The sequence below is a fragment of the Diorhabda carinulata genome, chromosome X (genome assembly GCF_026250575.1).
Source record: "Diorhabda carinulata isolate Delta chromosome X, icDioCari1.1, whole genome shotgun sequence".
Taxonomy (NCBI): domain Eukaryota; kingdom Metazoa; phylum Arthropoda; class Insecta; order Coleoptera; family Chrysomelidae; genus Diorhabda; species Diorhabda carinulata.
In genome coordinates, this window is record NC_079472.1 from 41,660,575 (window position 1) to 41,682,873 (window position 22,299).

Genomic DNA, 22,299 nt, shown 5'->3' on the forward strand with positions numbered 1-22,299 from the left:
ACGACAGTGTTGAGGGTATTAGTAGTTTTCTCAGTTTGTGTAACAGTCTGTGTCCCGTAATTATGCTTGTGGAGTACCTGAGCAGATAAGAATGGAAAAATGTGTGACAAATGCAATATCGGTTTGCATCTAATGCATTGTTACAGCTTTCACAATAGATAATTGTTATATTGTTTCATAATTGGTTATATGTAATAAAAATAATTATAAAACTGATGCTTTATTCCTAACTCAAAGTGGAAAAATTTGCGTGTATCCTTTAGACTCTTAAGTTTATTATAATATCCAGTGTCATCTGCAGGTAACTCCTCCATAAAATAAAGAGAGTAGTTTACTAATTTTTATATTTTTCTTATCTCATCCAAATATAGCTTAACTTGTATGAAAATAAAATATAATTTTCTTTCAACTTGGACACGGAACTAAAGAATTAAGAAATAACATACACTGATGTTGGTAAAAACTGATGTAACCTTAAAGTGATTTACATAATCATAGGAATAGCAATCTTTGGCGATAATTTCTGAATACCCTATTTGACGGTTTTAAAAGTTGAAAATCTGACATAATGAATCAACTGAATGAAAATAGGATTTTCATTCAAAAAACAAAATTAAGATTCATACCTAGAATAATCGGGAGTGATAGACAAGTTAAGAAATTTCAATATAAACCAAGTTTTTGACAAACTTTGTTAAAGTTTTTAAACTAATAAACAGATAGATATTGTAACACATAACATGTCGCATTTTTAATTATATTACTACTTTTCATTCATACTATGTTAATTTTTAGAATATTTCATAAGCAACAGACAGACAATAGATGACGATTTAATCATCTACTTCATAAGAGAGATTTCCAGAACAACAGTATTCGTTTTACAACCAAACCTCAACCATGGCAGTTGCACTGAAGAGACTATATAATTTTTTTCAAACAACTTTCGAGGATCATAGAGGTAAATGAATTTGATTTTTCTATACATAAATTCATATTCATATATTCAGTATTTTTCAAAAAGAGAGGAGAAGTGAATTTGATTTTTCTATACATAAATTCATATTCATATATTCAGTATTTTACAGAAAGAGAGGAGAGGAATACATCAAAATGAAGGAGTGCATTACACACAGAATTATGTAAAAAAAATAATGATTTTATTCGATTTTCATTCGTTCACTAGATAAGGGTGGTAATAAAATGTCATATTTAGATATTTTCATAATCAGATCAATCTATTAATAAATTTTAAAAATTCCGCCATTGACTTCTGCAGATTTTCTGCTTCATTCACAAAGAGCGTCAATTGCTCTCCTAATTGATCTATTTCGCAATTCTACAAAGCACATGTTCACAGAGAACTTACGTTGAAAAATACTTCAAACTTTGGGTAGGAAGGTTTCCTTAATCTTTGTAATGTAAAATTAGAAAATTATTATTTATCTATACGTCAACAAAACTCCATACGTTTAGTATAATCTTCCAATTGTAGATATTTCACTTTCTGGAAAAGAACCATTACCTAACAATTATTCGCGAAATGGTCGTTACATCTTTTCCTAAAGTCAGGTTGTTTTCTTCTAATTAAAAACCTTGTTGAGTAGCTCAATTAGTTGTCTTCCTAGCACTAGGAAACTCGAAATTTTCGAAAAATTTGTTCAAAACCGTGATAATCATGTTTTTATTAGGATGTCTATGATCTGGGCACTGTTGACGATACTTTTGAATAGAGACAGTAACTAGCAGAAATTATAAACGATACACCATAGTTGTATTTTCCTCGTGTGTTATTCATATTGACACATTATTAGAACATTATAAGACGTAAATCAGTCAAGAGGGCATCGGGCTATTTGCGTGATACACTCCTGTATTTCGGTTTGTGTTTCTCCACTAATCAATAATTAATTCGATTTATAATGTTAATGTGGGAATTTTTCAAATTTTTAGAATAACGAACATTTTTCTAGAATATATTTTTATTCTATGTTCATTTTTTGCATTTTTTCTGGCAGATATAAATGTATTTAAAAGTGTAAGTATTATGACTTACGGAAATTCTACTTGAACCAAAAATCTGTTCAACGAATAGTGATTCAAGGGATGATCAAAAGATATTAGTAGAAATCCATTTATAGATAAATATAAAAATATGTTATTATTTCCGTAAAAGACGGAAATTTACACGAAATATCACAGAAACGGAGAATGCTCTATACATCTGCAGGGTGTCCCCAACTTCGACTGCCACCACTCTAGGAGATATTTCTTGGGTCACATTATGCCTATTGGGATAGGAAGCTTATATCCGCAAAGACTATATAGAGAAAAGTTTACTCATAGACATCATCCTACTCATTCCATTTTTGCCAGTATTGATAGGAGATTAAGAGAATCAGGAAGTTTAAATATCGGAAGGAATAACACCGGATGATCTCGAAATACCCGTACAGCTCATTTTGGAATAAAATAGAGAACCAACCATCTTCATGTATCAGATCCCTCAGTCAAAGTTTAAATACAAATAAGTACTCTGTATGGATAGTTGCGAATGAACAGTTATTGCATCCTTATGAATTCATAAAGGTACAAGATGTTTTAACAACAGATTTTGCGCCTCGCATGATATTTTCTAATTGTACTTTAAACAACATATGGGAAATGATGATTTTGGTAATTTAATATTATTTATCTATGCGGCAACGTTTACTAGAAGTGGCATGTTCAAATCCCGAGTCATGCATATTAGCAAAAAGTTTCTGTAAATGTATGGGCTGGAATAGTAGATGATTACATAATGGGACCATACATGTTTCCTCAAAAATTGAACGGAGAAATTTATTTGACATTTTTACAATATTTATTACCAGTACTTCTGGGGTTTCAATAACAATCGATCACACGATTTGAAGTTTATTATTAAAACTTCAACACCCTGTATCCCGGAAAGGATACGTTCGCCGATAATAGTTTCCTATCTCAATAAGCATAATATTACCCAAGAAATTTCTTCTAGAGTAGTGGCAGTGCAATTTATTTCATATTCCAACCTATTGTATTAGATAGTTCATGCACTATTGACATTTATGTTCCAGAGGAAAGGGAACATATCTTACAATGAAGGTTAGAGGTATTTTAAACATTCACATATACAAGAAATACCTACTACTTTTCTAGCCATATGTCGCAATAGTTATTGAATTACATCTTCTGTAAAAACTGTGACATTGATCGGTTTCCTAGGCAATGCATGTGTCTTAGATAGGGATGAGTCTATTCTCGGACGGAAAAATTATTTTTCAATCCAGTTTATATTGTTATCAAAGTGAAATTATCATATTTTAAAACATCATTTGTATAAATAGTTTAGACAACAGGCTGCCTCAGTACATTTATTGTGCCGACAAAGTAGTTCCATATCGTCTTTGATATATTAGGTGTAGGGTGTATTTGAAATAACTTGGATACTGATTTGGTTTTTTGATGTAATAGGATTGGTCCAATTAACAACAAAAGATTACACAAAAAAAGGAATTTTTGTTCTAGACTCCACATGTGTTCGAATAAAGCGCAATTTGCTTGACGCTATGATATGATATTCTGCAAGAATACTATTTAGAAAAGCAAAAATGCAAGACGCTATTTCATCGGCACCTGACATTCTGGCCACATGAAATACGTTGAGTCTCCTGATGATCATTCATGTCATTTGTTGATAAGTAAGGAGTTTGTAGAAGCTGATGTAGGTTGTCCGAAGCGTTCTTCTTGTCATCTGCTTTTGCTTCGAATGCCAAAGCTAATATGCTCATTCAACTCTTTCTTAAAATTTACTTAAAACTCTTCTCTGTAATAATATTTTTTAGAGATTTCATTTCACTTCATGATTTCATGGAATACGAGATGAAATTTCTTAAAAAGCAAAAACAAATATTTTTTGGTAGTAACGGCAAATACCCTACCTAGCATTAGTTTGCTATCTTCAATTCGTAATCTAAAGTCAACATCCGTTCTAATTTATATTTTTAAAAAATAAAATATAGATTCTAAGCAAATTTTGAACACATGTGGTTCAAAAAAGAAATCTTTATTGTTTTTAAAGTTATTGTAAATGTTATCTTCAGACTCGGATTATGAAATAACGAAAGGTGGGTATAGACTACAAATGTAGTAAAACAGGAATGTGTGATTCATACAATGGAAATATATGAGAAATTACATTTCCTTGGGATTTATCATAGTCAAATTTGGAGAGCATGGTACAGTGGATGATTTATTTAGTATTATCCAGCCTCAAGTCCTAGACGAAGATATGAAATTGAATAAAAGTGGAATGAATAACATATCAGTTGAGGCTTCCCTAAATTGGATAGATGGGTTCTACCATCTCCTATGAGCCGGCCACGTACAAGATGGAGAACATTTCCAACACCGTTACACCGGCAGAGTTGCATCTAAAGGATTGATAAAAAACATTTTTTATCGGAAATACGTCCAACATTGAATTAAAAGTGTTTTATCACGTTTCAACAATAATAATTTTATTATACTTTGAAAATATAATATATTGGTATAATTCTTTAGTTCTCTTTGGTCAAATTTAAGCATCTCTTAATCAAAGATTATCAATCTTTTAGTAAAACAAGTATTTCGATCATCTAAAAGCGCTCGATATTAATTCCTGGCAAATATTCGAAACATAATTTCAAGTTTTCAAATTGAGCATCATTTTCTGTCACACAAAGAGAAAAAGAGAAAATTTACCATCGAATGGTCGTATAACATATGTTAAAATATCAAGTGTATTACAACAAACCCGTTATCAATTCATATCGTGATAAATTTGTTACCAATCTCCTGAATTATAGGAGGTAGTCTGTTTCTGTTTCTATCTATGGGTAATATCTCATACAATTATTTCTTACAGCTAAATCGAAATGTTTTCCAACTGCATCTTTACTCCTATATGTGAAGGAATATTCTCTAAAGGATTAAAAACACTTTTCACCTTTCGAGTGGCTATTGAAATATTTAAATTTATTGTACTAAATTCCCAATCCCACAACATTCATCTGAATAAAAAATTTGCGAGTTAAATCGCGAATCTTTTTGGTACGATGGTTTTCTATGACTTTCGAATTGGATTAAACTAACAGCTGTATGTCGATTACCCGCCCCGTCCTTTAATGATGAAGCACCATCTAGAGCCACCGTATCTCAATGGTTTTCCGAATTCAATCATAGTCACACTTCGCAACTAGATGAATTTCATGAAAGTCTTCCAGTCATCGGCTGTTGTGCCAGAAAACATCAATGCTGTGCGTAAACTGATATGACAAGATTATCATGTGATAGACCGTGAGATTGAGGCATACTTAGGGATTAGTTTCAAATGCATACATTCAACATGGCATGGATATTTGACTGTCATAAATATTTGGATACCGCATAATTTGACAATCGCTCAAAAAAAGTCGCGGTGTTTCGAAAGACATCTATCTAAATGACAGTCAACTATTATGGATCTATGTATATGAACCCAGAATAACTAGGCACATCGTTATTGTTCTTTTAGAGTAACGTAGAGCGGTCATTTCTAAATGTTACACCATTATTTGGTTGCCAGGAGAGTTCGAAAATATCAGGAAAACCAATCCCAAATGTTTCATCCAACAAGACAACGTGAGCTCTCACACATTAGTTCAAACAAAATTGTTTTCAAACAGTCGAAATATTGAATTGATGGATTATCCGCCGTATGGTTCTTGTTTGACACCCCATGATTTGTTTTTATATGTTATATATGGTTATAAAAAATCCATCATAATAACCAAATATTAGTCAACTTTTCTAAAAATGAGACTGAAAATCAATGAGATGCATGAAAGAATATGATATGAAGTTTTTGTTGATAAAAGCACGTATTAGACTCAGTCACAACGGACATGTTGACAAACTAGCTTAAGAAGCCATTAGAAGCAGGGAGCCAATGAATAACAAAATAACCATTCCCAGTCAATGCTTGCATAGACACCATCATTTACCTCGAAGTAGCATAGTCCCTATAAGGAAATTCACGTTTGGACATTCATGTCATCCAGCACATCTTTATAAATTAAATGTAGTAGGTTCAAACTTGTAAGAAGTTCTAAGCGTATATGCGATTTGTAACACATTTTTTTGAATGTAATAAACACATGCAGCCTAAGAAGAAATGTATGAGAATGTGATAAAAATTTATATCTTACCTCTAACTATCTAACTTAAATATAATATCTAACTTAAAAAGTTCACTAACATTGAATAAGCTCACTATTTTTAACATTCTATTACATCTCATTAGAGAGTGAAATTTGAAATTGTAATCTAGCTAATTTCGTCTCCTCTGTCAGTCAATTTAAGAAACCGGTCCCCATCTATACCGTGGCCTAACTTGCCTTGCCTGAACGATCTCTGGGTGTGAAATAACAACATGTGTGCTGATTTTGGGTTGGTTAGATACGGTACACTTGGGACACCTTTGATATATTTAACACTATAACTCATGGCTAAATATGGACCATGTCCTTCGGCTATAGAAAAATGTCTATGTCAAAACTTAAGTAGCAACCCTCGTATACATTACGCTAAAATTAGTCTAGTCATATGAAAGTTAAATCTTGGATTGAGATTTAGAGATTTCACACTTTTGAGTTTATGAACCTAATGTTGATCGTTCATTTTGTGATAATTTTATCAATATGTACTTTTATTGTCATTTTATTTCAGCTTGTTAACACTTGTGCCTAGTCATAAGTAGTTGCGTTTATTATTCGATAAAAACTAACCTCTTTACTTTTATTATAGATCCAAACAATGAAGACTTGTTTTGTTGTACATTCACCTTCTTATGTACATTTATACCGGCATACTTCGCCATTGTCAAATATATTGGACCAGCCTTGATGAAAAACAGACAACCTTTCAACTTAAAGAATGTTTTAATTTTTTACAATTCTATTCAAATCATTTTAAATTTGTACATATTTTATCAGGTAAGTTATATTAATTTATTAAAACAATAGTCGATGTATACAAGTTTTGAATAAATTCATCTTCCGCATTGGTTTGCATATGGAACATAATTAATAAATATGAGGTATTGGTTATGAATGTGAACATTACTCGATTATTCCACGTGCATACATATTTTTATTTTACGATGTTTATAATTATTATAGTGTATGCATTTCAAGTCAAATTTATGTTAATTCAATGCCATTTGAATATAATAGTACATGATTCAATGAAGGAGTAATAGTCACTACTCGTGAATGGAAAATTAAACTTTTTCTGCTGTTATCAAAAGCTTTTTTACCAGCTATATTATAAATAGTACTGCCTGCAGCAGTTGTACTTGGAATATTATTAACACATTGGATAGTACAAATATTCTTACTTAGTGGTTTTCAATTAATTTTTTTTATTCTAGTTTGTTATTTGTGTTAATTGTGTTATCGTCAATACAAATTTCAACAACTGTGGTTGATTTTTAGTCTCCTAATTTATACACATTTGTAATGTCAAGAAGAAGCTATTAGAGATGCAGCAAAGTGCTTCATTATGCTAGTGGACTAACCATTGAAGCAACGAGCTCTATATCACCGACTCCATCCTTTTTTATGTAAAAATCAAGCACAAGAGGGTGAATACCATTAAACTCGAGTAGTTCGAGTGGTACCTACCAAATGAAGATACCTATTATTGGATATTGATCTTGATCTTCTGAAAATTAAAATAATCGAGATAGACGTATACTTATGCAAAGAGAGGAGTCACGATAAATTGACGATCTGAGCTTCTGCAGACGAACTCAGTGCTCATAAGCCACGTCAAGTAGTTTTTGCAAATACTGCTCCTTGTTATGCTCGGGAGGCGAGGTCCAAATGTATGAGCAATACTCCAAATTATTGTAGAGCTGCCTTAGCTAAATCGGCCGCGTGACATTTTGCTTATAACCTCAACACCCAACAAGCGAATTTGCGGTGATAGTGATAAATAGCAGCCTGAGTCTTTGCCTCATTGAATTTAATCAGATTGCTTCCACCCCACCCCAGAATCAGTATTGATGATGTGCTATCTTCAGCTATGCTATAGATCAGGTTTGTAGTTTTTTCGAGTAGTTCGTTGATGTATAGGACAAGATGTATCACTGAAAATACTAGTGTTGACAAATCTTTCTGAGATATGTCCATGGATATCGATTTCGATGGTCAGTCTTTGAAAAAGCTACAGTTGTTAAGTAAGGACGAGAAATTGTACTTTTAATTAATTAAGAAGGTTGGCATGCCATACCCTGTCAAAAGCCTTCTATACGTCATGAGGACAGACAATAATAAAACCGTAGCTTTAGTCTAGGCTACAACTCACAGAGGCATTCTAACAAACTTACTGGGGTATAGAATAATGCTCTTATAAGAATGGAACCGAAAGTAATAAGAAACCGTGACAGAAGCAAAAACAATCAGCATAATCCTACTGGCTCAGCCTCAGTTCAAATCCTGGAATTGACTAGCTTAAAAGCTGATAAAATTCCTGATCATTTGTTAATATATTTGACACATTTAGTTCATCATTGAAATTTTTGGATTAGATATAATTGTATTTTGTGATACCGACACCAAAAAATTCTCACTGACGGATATCACAAGAAAATTATTTGCGATATCTATTAAATACTACAGTGCTCGTACGAAGACTGGCCAATGTTATATATATATATATATATATATATATATATATATATATATATATATATATATATATATATATATATATATACATTGGCCAGTCTTGTCGAATGTTTATTTATCATTATCAATATTTTTTAGACCATTATAGTATATCTAGGATCTCCAGATGTGATATGCATCCAAACTACCGAAGATAGAGTATTACTAAAGTTGAAAAGAGAATATTTATACCTTAAAATATTAGATTGCGTTGAGACTGTAAGTATTTTTGCAATTTTGTTATAATAGAGAAAGAATTAACGAGTCCACCTTGATATAAATAATTTATCACCGGTTACATTCATAACATTGAACTATACTTGACCAAAAACAAATAGATTTCACGGAGAAGAATAATTCAGTAGTTGCCGATACATTCATTAATTCCAATGTCCATATATTGCTGTTTTTTCATTTCCACTTCCCACTCCCAGTTTCTCTTTTGTATCTTCACATTATTCGTCAGTCTTTTTTTTGTTTTTATTTCAAATTCTGAATTTTCAGCTCATCCTATGATTGATACTATAGTCCCAATTCTACAATCATATCCTATACTTTTCTGTTCCATTGATTGATCTATTTATGGTAGATATTTTTTGTCACTTGCCTTGTCATCCATATTTTTGTCTACTGTTTTCAATTTTAAAATTATTTCATTCAATATTTATTTCCACAGGCTCAATTTCTCTATATAAAGCGTTTTATTCTGATGTTTTTATGCTCTTAACTATCTTGTCCAAAAAAAATAAATAATAATTAGCTTGGTCCATTGTGTTATTCCTCTGTCCATTATACACTTATTTGCGGTGCTTTCTTACTTGTGCATTTTATATCACAACTGTTATTTTCCCAGTTCCAATTTCATACAATATCTCAGTATCTTGCCATTTTCTCATTGTATTTGTTCCTTTTTCTCAGATTTGGTTAGGTATTTGGTGTTTCTCTAATGATTTTAAGACAATTGCCCATATCAAATAAGTGTGTGAAGTTTAAAAATTCGTACAAATTATTTCTTTAAAATTAATTATTTGCACTTCATTCTATGAAAGAATAATTACTATAATATAATTACACACATTTTATATAACAGTTTCAGCACTTAGTCATCTCGCTTTCCTAATTTTTATTTTTCAAATAATGCATCAAATTATAATAAATAGATACTTCATGTGAAGTTGCTTCCATACTATCAAAATAATTCGTTCTACATTTCGTCAAAAACTTGGCATCAGTTGGAGCACATTAGGATCATTCTTAAACTTCTCAATGAACGGAATATTCAACTCAGCAAAAGCTCTAACAATGTTCTTTGCATATTTAGTAGTTTACTTATCTGACAAAACACAAAACTTCCTTTAGGATATTTTTTCTCAATGAACTGCGTTTATCCAGATTTAAAGCACTTCTTTTTATATATTTTGGCAGTTGTAAAATTTGCAGCAAAATAACTGAAGAATGACAATGGCCAACCATACCAATATTTTCCATTTGAACTTTTTGTGTGTTTTGCCAGATACTTCTGAATTTACTATCTCGCGTTTCCGACAATAATGAGTCTTATTAATCGATGGTTAACTCGTCCTCTATAATGATTTCCAAACCTTGAACGAGCGAAAACTCGTTGTCATTGAAACTTCTAAGTTTCGATTTTTGTTCCCTTCATTGCTTGCTAGAATATTTGAGTGCAGATTTTTTTATTGTTGAACTACACTCTGTTATGTTAGAATTTTGCTCCGTATATTTCTTAACGATTTTTAATTTTTTGCCCAATTTCCGCAAACTGACTACAATTTTTGTAATGTTTTTATTTGGGAGATATGAAAACTCACAAATTGCGAGAAACAATAACATTCTCATTCAACGCCTACTTCGATTGCTAAGCTTTCTGAAAATGTACAAATTTTTTATCCCCACATCCTTATTAGACCATGGTAAAAGTTTTTAATATATTATATATAACAGCTCAACAGGTCCACGGCTTGGAGTCGCTCTACTGCTTTCCTCCATCTATTTTTGTTCATGGCTGCTTCACGCCAGTTCTCTATTCCTATTCTTTCTAAATCTTCTCGACATGCTTCTCTGCATTTTTTCTCAGCTTTTCCATTTAGTACTTTGATCTCTACGTTTGCTCTTCGTTGGTTTTATAACTACCTTGATCTTAATAGTCCTCCTAGGACTCCAATCGTTTTGTTCCTTCTCTCCAGTCTTTTGTCGATTTTCCAGGTTTAACCTATTTAGTTTGTGATTGTCACTCCCAGGTATTTCAGCTCCTGGATTTTATCGAATCTATATCTATATAAATATAGAGGGAAAAATATAGATAGTAGTAAGAAACCTATTGGAAAAGGAGAAGATTATGATAAAAATAAAAGGGAACATAGTTTATGAACGATCTCAGGTCAGGAAATGAAAGGGGGTGAGTTTTTAAGGGTAAAAAACAGTCCTATGGAATAAAGTCAAATAGGAAAGTTATAAGTAATGAGAAGATTTTTTTTGGCTTTTAATTTTTTTTTACGAACAAAAATTTTTTATACGAAATTTGAAGATAACTTTTGCTAAGTCCCAAATATACTGTAATTTATTTGAATTGAAATATTCATTTATTCACGTTATTTTGACATCGTAAAAGCACCCTAATTTTCGAACGAAAATTCTTCCGTCCGCTTCTTCAAAAATTTGGTGAAATTTTTATTCCTTGAAATCCTTTTTGATGGTGTGAAAAAATAGTACCATCACTATAGTATATTTTCTCAGAAATGACAAAAAATAATTCGCATCCCAAAATTCCATTATGTATAATTTTTAGATATTGATTAAAATTTTACATTTCAATCACTTATATTTATCAATGGAGCAAGAAATTTTACGTTTTTAATTTAATGAGAATGAAAAAATTTTATGAATAACTAAAAATTGTTGTACCTAATGATTAAAAGAAAATTTCGAATTTGAGTGTTTTTTTCTTATTTTTTGTCATTTCTGAGAAAATATACCATAGTGATGGTAATATTTTTTACAACAACAAGAAGTAGAGATTCCAGCGAACAAAAATCCCACCAACTTTTTAAAAAAGCAGATTTTGTGACGGAAGAATTTCTGTTCGAAATTGAGGGTACTTTTTCGATATTATTTCAGATTAACGTGAAAAAATACACATTTCAAATCAAATAAATTACAGTGGTACATAAAAAGGTAACTTTCCTCAAAATTTCGTCAAAAAATATTTTTTGTAGAAGATTAAAATTATAAAGGAAAAACTTGGTTTTTTGAATTTTTCACATGAATTTTTTGGTTATGTGAAATTAGTGTGAATACCAAAGATGTAATCTTCTTATTACCTACAATTTAGCTATTTGACCTTTTTTCTATAAGACTATTTTCTATAAGATAAACTATTTTTTACCCTTAAAAACTCACCCCTTTTTCTTTACCGACCTTAGATCACCCGTAAATTATTTGTCCTTTTATTTTTATCATATTCTGCTCCTTTCCCAATGTGTTTCATATCCTACTATTATTTTTTTTGGTTTCAAGACTGATCGGCACTGGTCTATATATTCTTGTTTCTATAATGAATTATTATGGTTTTTTCCTCTATTGCATATCATTTTGAACTAGTCGCATTTGCAAATCATATGTTTAAATGCTTCATCTGAACCTGAATGAAATTTAAAGTTCTTCACTAAGCTCACGAATAGTCATCCCCCTGGTGAGATAAACAATTTTGTTTGCTTCTTGCACTAATTTATTTTCAAAGTCATTTTCTGTTTTCCAACGAATGTCCCCAAGCACACTTTTTAGGAACGTTTAAGTGCAGCTAATAATTTTTTAATTACATATGCACAATACATATTTTGTCACCTATCATTTCTACTTCTTATTGTACTGAAAACATACTTTCTGAATAGACTGTGTGACAGTGACAGAGGGTGATTTGTGAAATTGACCATAAATTTGAATTGGCTATATTTTTGTCAAAGCTAATTGTATTTTTAAAGTTGTTAATCATACAGTACATTACTATCAAGCATTTCACTAGTAATAGCGTAACTTATAAATTTCAGGACCGGCGTTATAGATTTGTATTGAATATTTTACCCTGATAACATTTTTTTCAATACAATATGTGATTCTCAAACTACATGAATAACCAATGAAAACGACACACGCGAAAATTTTTTCGCATTTTTATTCAAACATAGAACAACCATAATGGCACCTGTTGCCTTATACATCAATTAGATGTTGTCTCTGTGCCAGCATAAAATAGGGGGATGCCCCATCATGCTGAAAATACGTCGCTTGGATAAAAACGTTTTCGTTGGCAAGCAAATTCGGCAAAATATTTTGTAGAAAGCCCGAATGGACCTGTTCTCTTAAGGGGCCACCCTGTACATTCCAACCTTCCTCATAAATTTCAATATAAATTATTAAAAAATAATTTATCTCATTATATTTATTTTTCAGGTGTTTTTTGTACTTAGAAAAAGCTACAGGCAGATAAGTTTTCTACATTTATACCATCATAGTATAATACTGTTTGCAGCGTGGTGCGGAAATAGATACTATTGGGGAGATTCTGTTGTCATTATTATTTTTCTGAATAGTTTTGTTCATACAGTTATGTTTGTTTATTACCTCTTGACGTCTTTGGATCCTGAATGGAAAAAAAACTTAATATTGAAGAAAAATATCACTTTAATACAAATAGTAAGTCATTAAACCACCATGGTTTTTTAGTAGAAGTATAATTGCTTTTTAAACATTTTGTGGCAATCTTTAAACAAAGAAAGGCCCCTAGTTGATCAAAATATTGTATCTGATCGTTCAGATGACATTATCGAAAGCCATAATGCGAGTAGGCGACATAAGCCTAGGAGACTAATGAACTAATAGAGGAAAATGCGCTGTAGATTATAAAAAGTACATGAAAGGTGTTGATCATTTTAATCAATACCTATCACATTACTCAAGTTTTCGTCGTAGCAAGAAATGGGCGAAAAGTTGAGATCTTTTTTCTTCAATTGTGCGCCATTTAATGCTTACAAAGTTTCCAAAGTATGTAGTTTATAATTATGTATTACGAAAATACATTTTAAAGTCATGACAATCTAGCAAATGATAAAATCAGATACCATGTATGTTTTCAAAAAAATAACCAAATTTAAAACGCCGCAATGCTTAGCTAATTTCTCAGACAATGAATAGATAAGTATTTGAAATCTCGGAGTATATTAGAGTTGGTGTTTAATTTTGTCACATTCCCACTACGACAACGCTCATAATCTAACTGGCAAAAACTCAATTCCAATACAAAGATTATAAGCGTTTTCGTAGAGGAAATGTGGCACCAAAGTGTACTAACTTAAATATATTCCAAACTTTCGAATATTTCAAATTCATCGTTTGGGAAATAATTACAAATCTTGACGTGGTTACACTCGTGAAGCTCTTCCTCAGATCTAACAAAATTTTTATTTGTTTTAGGTTCAACTGAATATTATGTGGATATATTTCATCATAACACTTTTGAAACCAAATTGTGTTGGTAAGGTAGATACATTTGTAGCCTACTTATGGATTTTCAACAATATTTTTATGGTTATATTATTTATCCGCTTCTATATTAGAACTTACATCAACAACAAAAAAACAAAATAGATAAATACAACAATTTATTTCTAATTATACAATTTTAGAATAAGTGTCTAATATTTAATGAATGTCCACTTTTCTTGTCTTATCTTGATGAGGAAGTTGAAATATATTAAGCGACTGAAATTATTTCTTGAATAAAAGTTCTCGATTTTTGTTATAGAATTTAAAAATAAAAACAATGATATAGGTATTTTATTTTTCTCCAAAACCACTAATTCTAGGAAAAAACTTTGGCAAATTTGCTGTAAATTTTATGAACATCTATCAGGAAGACAGGAAGACTATTAATCACGGCTCTAATAATTGAACTGGAATTTTGGGGAACATTAGTAGGCGACTATAATAACGCTCACAATTGTATACTCATACTATATCACAATCCGTGAAGTAGTATTGCTGACTCACATTTCTCTTACGTAAATTATGAATATTTGAACCTTCTACTTCAACTAGAAATAGTGCAACCATCTAATACTCAACAAATTGTTTTTCTGCCGAATCAAAAATTTCAGTTTCAACTTCGGTCTTAGACAGTTTGGTTTTGAATGTTGATGCAGTAGAATAAGATTCCAGAGCTCCAGACTCTCCTTTTCTTCTCATAGACAAAATTCTAATTATATGCATTCACTCTGAATATATGCATACCCACTAGTATGGATCGACGGCCAATTCTCAGATACCAAGTACTACAGGTACGTATTTACACTTGATTGTAATATTGTATCAAAAATACAATATTACTTAAATCTTGAGACTTGATCCTAATTTATCATATTATGGGGCTATTTCAATATATTTTGTGAGCTGCTGGATTAATAGCTATTGACAAATATCCCTTAAGCGTATTTTACGTATCACTGACACTGAGAGAGCAAATTATATTTTTAACCTCTGTAATCATGCTGAAATAAAACTTTTAGATATCTTCATTACAGAAAATATTGGATTGATATTGAGGGATAACCAGTGTCAATTCAACTGCTCTAATAGGGACCAATTGTTTCTCAGTATTTGTTAGTTTTGCAAGTTCACTTATTCATCATCTTTTATCTCGAAACATACTTATCCTTCAATTTTTCTAAGTAAATTTTTCCGTAATTGAATTACCTGGGCTTGAGAATTGACTGTGGCATTCCTCACTGGGTTAAATCGAAAAATACCCGGACAAAATCCTGAAACCATCTACTTCTATGTTTCTAATGTACAAAAATAAGATCCTTATCATATTACATGAAACTCCTGTAACGACTGTAATCGATTTTTCAACATGGACATTGACGAATTAAAAGGTTTGATATGATGAATTAGTAGGATACCTTGACAAAAAAAATTGAGAATATTTGAAAAACGCCAAGAATGTTAGGGACTGAAACAGCTCTCGTATTGTGATTACTTGAGGATGGACTCTTCTGAGAAGATGGTTAAATAAGGTGTAGTAGCAGTTTGATCGAGCGATTATGGTACGTTTCATCTCAATTTTCGTCCGAGTTTGTTGATGAGACTCTCTCTTCTCCGTATTCTATCCAGTCGAAGAGCTGGAGTATTATTATGAATGATAATGTATAAAAGGGGGATAGTATGGATCATTGTGTATTATGAGGGTGAATAGTTAGGATAAGTAATAACTGACTTTGACACTTGAGGAACGATTAGTGATAAAGAATATACCAATTTTATCATCGGATATAATAATCGAATGGTCAGAAACTTTCTAGCGAGTCCAACAAGCTAGACCTAATCGAAAGCTTTATGGATATCCATGGAAACATAGGCGTTGCAGTGATGACGTTGTGACTTGAGTATTTAGGCTTGAGTCCGAATTGGAATTTCGAAATTTATTCTCGGTACAGATTCCGTTCTTAATCAGATGTTCGGAGACGTTTTTCAGAATTCTGATGAGCGATATGTTGCGTTAAGTTTCAGGCTCAGTATTTCTTTGCTGGTATGGGAATAAGAACCGTTTTTGAGAATCTCCAACATCTAAGAATGTACGAAAATGCCAAAGAGACGTTGAATAGGACACAGAGTTAGGAAAAGGCTACTTTAGACATGAAAAACTTTGCCTGGCTTGATTGATTCTATCTTATGCCATTTTTTCAACGTGTCGTCTGCAACGATCACGGTGTTTTAACTTCATCAGTCTACCATTTCTTTAGCATTCTGAGGGACCCTTGTACTTGTTGATATTCGACTTGGCGAACCACCCTGTTATTTTGATAACGTGGTTCAGCTAAAGCGTTTGGCAACTTACATCCCATAATACATTTCTTTTGAAGCTTATAAATTGAGTTGTGTTCATCTGATTTAAAAAATATACAGGGCTTTTTATTCAATTATTTGTCTCAGTATAAGTAGCCGAACTACGCTGTAGCGTGTCAAGCCAACTTCAAGTAACAGAAATGGCGAGCAGCACCGTGTGTAATATTACACGAACCATTTGGAGTCACTTTTGACCCCCTCATAACTCAAAACTATTTCTCATAAACGGGTCAAATTTGGCTCATATATTGAGACTTGCGCGATACATATGTGCTCCAAATTTCATCAACGGTTATTCAGATATTAACATCTAAAAATCGTCATTTCATCACAGACCGACCTATAGATCAAAACTCTAGCCCAGCTCCAGATATCCTAGAAAGTTAGGTGAATACAAAGGAATATATCGGAAGCTGATAAATTTGTATCATTTTCTAATAATTTTTCACTCAATTGATTCTATGTATTAGGAACCCTTAAACTTAAATTTATTGCCTATAACTGTAAAAAATGTAAGAATCAGCAATCAACAATGAAAACCTATGAGAGCCGGTCTTTATGTGGATTTTAAGTTCTTCACGTGAATATATAACGAGTTGAATACACTCGATTTTTTTAATCGAAATATTTTCGTTTTAGTACTTATAACTAAGAGTATAGTTGACTTTCGTATTTATTACTTTTTTAACCAGGATTAAGTATTAATTATTGTTACAATATTTAGCGGACATCTATAGTGTAATATCATTATACTTATAAATAATTAAATAATACGCAGGTGGCAGCCGCGCTGATAAGTCCGAGCGCCGTCTTACTGTCCGATTGTTTTTCGATATCTGACCTATTATTTTCAAAAAGTAATAAAATCCTATCAAAAACATAAGTGTGAAATGAGAGCCAAATTCAATATTATGACATGTGCCTTGGTTGTTAAGTTTAACGACAGAAGTGAGTGGTCAGTCTTGAAATTTATTTACAACAACATAAAATATCATTACTTCTTTTAAATTAGGATAATATATTATAGCCTGAGGTCTGGTTTGGATATATTGGATATAACCTGTTTGTTGTCAGTTCTTATTTTAGTATTCCAAAAATTTGGCTTGCTGGAGAAACTAGCCATCAAACATAATAATTCGTATTTGAAAACCATCCATATCAGACCTTTTGATATGTTGAGTTGTTATAAATAAATTTCAGAACTGACAATTAATCTTGGCATCCATTTAAATGCTTCTTTTGTCGTTGAAGTCAACAACTAAGGCATATTCGTATAAATTGAACTTGGCTCTCATTTCAAATTTATAATTTTTGATAGGATCTTTATTAATCTGATTGCTTTGAAACTGGAGAAGGATGGAGAGAAATGGAATATGTGCAGTATCATGAAATATATTCAATGTTGATGAAGAAACATAAAAAAGCGAGGTTGTCATTATATACTTTTTTAAATTTCTCAGATCACAGTAAAATTATTCTTATGTATTTTGGTGAAGTCTCAGTTGATGACGTTATTGAAAAACTAGTTTGAAATCACATCTAGAAAAGTTATAAATAGAAAAACTATGTATATATCATCTTAGGGTATATTATTATAATAAGGACATTTTTAAATAAGGTTCAGAAGTTGGATACTGTATAGGAGAAGAAGTATTGCCTATAAATATTGTGCAATTTCAGTTGAGTAGTTTGCAAAACGCGGTTCATGTTTTTATCTTACGTCTGGTAGGTACTGTATTTTCTACAGCAAATATTTTCTCTTCATCTTCTCAGCCATCTTGAAAACTCTTAAGCTAATCAAAACCAAAGGGATGCGACAATTATTATTTGCTATACACTCATTTCATGATAGTTCCAGTCGCAGTCTTTTTATGTCGAACATTTCTATGGCAAAATAAAAAACAAGCTCCTATACAAACAAAGCCATAAATACACTGGTTTGTCTACAGACATGATAGACATCGTAGTGAAATGATTAGGCTTCAGAAAAACAGCTGACAGTCGGTAACCTTTGACGCATGCGTACTTTTTCTGTAGGAGTGCTGGACTCGTTACTTAGTAATCGCACCTTACAACTATTGCAAATTACCTCTCCAATAATGTCCTTTGCGGTTGCAAAGACGCAATATTTCTTGACCAAAAGCATGCACAGAAGTTCAGCCGATTGTTCCATTCATTTTGTGCTACTAATCTACTGATATTACATTTTATTTTTCTTTGGAGTTTTCCAAATGTCTCTTTATACATTCCCAACTAACTTTTTTATGTTTTCTCGTCTGATTCTATAGCTTAACACATATTTCCCCCTTGTTCTATCCAGCCAGGACCTGACCCACCATCGCCTGGGTAAAGTAAATGGTAAAGTATGACGTATTTAGACTTTGGAACCTTTTTGCCTTGCTCATGTGGTTATTGTGAAATGAGGAAAATTTTCCAAAACCAAAAAAGTTACAAATACACTTTTATCGATAGATTGACAAAAGTAGCAGATGAAGAAAATATCCGCAACCCTCTTCTCGTAGTCTTTTGCCAAATGGTATAAGCACTTTTATAGAATTCCGAATAGCATCAGACAGGATGTTACATTATTTAATTTTAATTCTTATATTTAAATATGCAATATTAGCCGGCCAAAGAAACTAATCTAATGGAGTTGATGTCGAGACTGTGATGACTATTCAGTTTTACTATGTTGTCAAATACGGCATTTTGCGAATATTTCATGGTAATACAGTCTTAATAGTATTTAGCTGAAGGTTTTCTCAACAAAATATTTCTTGGTACCTTTACATAAATGTATTTCCTGAGGACACTCCTTATAAGCTTCAATAACCAATGGGGCCTTTACAGACCAGAAAAGTAGCTTCATCCGAAAGGGATTTATGAAATGAAGACCGAATATATTCGTCACATCGCTTCACCATCTACTCAGAAGTTTATATACACCTCCCTTAATCGACATGTGGAGATAAGATAGGTTTGCTAAAATATGTGGCTGCCACTTACTAACAATCTCTTTGAAATATGCTTTCTCGAATATTTTGTATTGAATAAAGTCAACGCTTTTACTTCGCATTCTTATCTCCTCATCTAAGCAATAACAAGATAACAATCTTTCTACTGTTTTAAAGTGAATTCCAATGAATTTTGACGATGGTTTGAGTCTTGAACGTGGTAAATCAATGAAATTTGGTGTTGTGCTTGCCAAAAATCCCCTGTTTTCAACAGAAACTCATTAAGATTTAGAGATAGACACCTGGAAACCATCCATGTACGTAGTATAGGACATGCTAAGGTAATTCCCCCATCGATAGCACAGAAAGATGTATCAAACTTTATGTTCCACTAACAATAAAAGTAGAAATGAAAAAGGTAAGTTGTTATTATCACGAGCTTTTGCACCTAAGAAATTGCAGTAAAAAGAGTTACGTTGAACGTGAAATTAAGACGGGTTTCAAATTTTTTTTCTATTATGTTCAAATGATAATTGTTCTTGGTAGTCGATGCTCAGGTATTTCAATGAAGTATGCGCGTATTGATGAGCGAGTTCTCGTTGAGCTCTAGGATGTTGTAGAAAAACCGAAGGAAATCTAAAAATCCTTATTTCTTAACAGAGAACAATTTAAACAATGATTTGAGTTTTTAATATAACTATTTCCATTGTAAAAAGTGGAATCATATCGAAGAAATTAATATATAATAACTGATTATCATTTGTTGGAAAGAATTTTTTGGTTTTCAAATACGTGGAGTAATGATTTTCCAATTAATAGGAGTTGATATATTTTACTTACGTGTATCTGATTAGTTATGTAATCTGAGCTAGCTTACCTATAACAAAAATACAAAAATTTGAATCTTTGTGTTGTATAATAACTGTTTAAATGTAGTCAATTGAAAGATAGAAATATTAAGGAATTAAGCGACAGTTTAAGTAACGACTGGAGCAGAGAGACTGAAATACGAATTAATATTGTATGTAACATCTTTATTGGCAAAAAACATATTTACATTATGACATATTTGTTCTATTTACATATTATCACTTCACGTTTTATATATGACATCTTAAAGATGAACCCCATTTCAAGGTTCATTAATGTGTTGCTGAAATTTTCGAATGCTCACTACACCATGACTCTACCTTGCATTGATTTGAACTTCAAGCTTCTGCATCATACATCACTTATCCTCTCGATGTAGTATTGGGTGATCTCCCAGACCAAGTGTTAAATTACTTTTTTGACGACGCCATCTGAAAGTTGTTCGTTCTGTATTCATTTACATACAAAAAGTTGCGTTTTGGGTAGTGTAGTGGAAGTGACAGTTCTGTACTACGAAACACGCTCTGGAGTAGAAAACTTTAACATCCTTAGATGTGACTCTAGCTACTTCAATATTAACAGTTGACACTATCACTTCGATAATTTTGCATTTACTTAAATTTTGAATTTTATGAAATTATTTGTTTTATCCAAAGTTTTATCTAAATTAATGAATAACAATGAATGATGATGAAAAAGAAAACATCAGCGATGAAGAGTTATTCGAATCCACGCTACCTGATCTCACTGAAGAAAGCAATGCGGCCGTTCTTAATTCGTTGCCGGATACATCTGGTGAAAGGTACGAAAAACAGTACGAGCGCTTTATGAAGTCATAAAAAAAAATTATAAATAAAATATTTCTAATTCATAACAATTTTTTTCTTTCCTCGGAATAATCGAAAAAGTTTTGGATCTTATGCGTCGTCTAAAAAATGTTGTGTACGCCGCGGCTGAAATACTACTTTGTTGGACTCGCTTCGCTCGTCTCACAATTTTCAGACTCGTCCAACAAAGTAGCACTTTCAGTCCTTGGCATACAAATAACTATCAAGTGATATTAATCGCCTTGACAAATGATGATCCTATTAATACGATTCCAATCCGCTGCAACTGCATTCCCACGATATTCAGACGTTGCTTTCCCTCTGTAAATATATTAAATTAAATACCGAATGTATGTTGCAGTTTTATTCTTCCAAAGGAGCACGTTCTGCACTTATCATTATCATGTCTATGGTATGTAGGACTTTTAAATTGCAAGGCGTTCATAATAGTTACGCTAAACTCAGTGTGATATGACTTATATGTTATCACCCACTCTACATTAGCCTTCAAATTCATTCATGATCACCAATAAATGAATATGGTATAAATTACAAATATACAAAAAATGTTTTATCGGATTGACAATATACTTATTTAGATTTTTATTGTGGGTATAAGTGGTTAGAAATCTTCAGAATCAAATCATTAATACCTAAAGATCAGTACTTGTCTTCAGCAGTTAAAAAAAAACATTAGTTGTGTGCATCTTGTCATGTGCATCTTCGGGTTTGTTGGGGTATTTTTTCAAAGAAAAAAGTCACAGAAACCGGTGGTTTCTTTTTCAACACATAGAATAGATCAAGGTAAATATATGACATATTTATTTGATATTTAACGATCTGTAAAACATAAACAATAAGAATATAATTCTATCTAATTTGATACAGTTAATTCACTGTTATACTGAGTAATATTACAAAGTAATAATACAAATAATAATTGAATTTGCACATTACATA

At 31.7% G+C, this 22,299-nt stretch overlaps 2 protein-coding genes across 2 annotated transcripts in view; one reads left to right on the top strand and one right to left on the bottom strand.

Annotated features, from left to right (window-relative positions):
- Positions 1-22,299, bottom strand: part of LOC130901965 (protein couch potato) — an 885,499-nt gene that overhangs the window by 747,856 nt on the left and 115,344 nt on the right. The window lies entirely within an intron of this gene.
- On the top strand, positions 880-14,617 carry LOC130901964 (elongation of very long chain fatty acids protein 7-like). Its single transcript, XM_057813692.1, has 5 exons — positions 880-961; positions 6,847-7,034; positions 8,871-8,990; positions 13,239-13,481; positions 14,259-14,617. Exons 1-5 carry the CDS (start codon positions 901-903, stop codon positions 14,430-14,432), a joined length of 786 nt encoding a protein of 261 aa, XP_057669675.1. The 5' UTR covers positions 880-900; the 3' UTR covers positions 14,433-14,617.

Excerpts from the sequence above, each read along its gene's own strand:
- LOC130901964 (XM_057813692.1), top strand. The coding sequence starts at position 901 with ATGGCAGTTGCACTGAAGAGACTATATAATTTTTTTCAAACAACTTTC. Across the intron at positions 7,035-8,870 it reads ATTTGTACATATTTTATCAG|ACCATTATAGTATATCTAGG; the intron begins GTAAGTTATATT and ends AATATTTTTTAG. Across the intron at positions 8,991-13,238 it reads TATTAGATTGCGTTGAGACT|GTGTTTTTTGTACTTAGAAA; the intron begins GTAAGTATTTTT and ends TTTATTTTTCAG.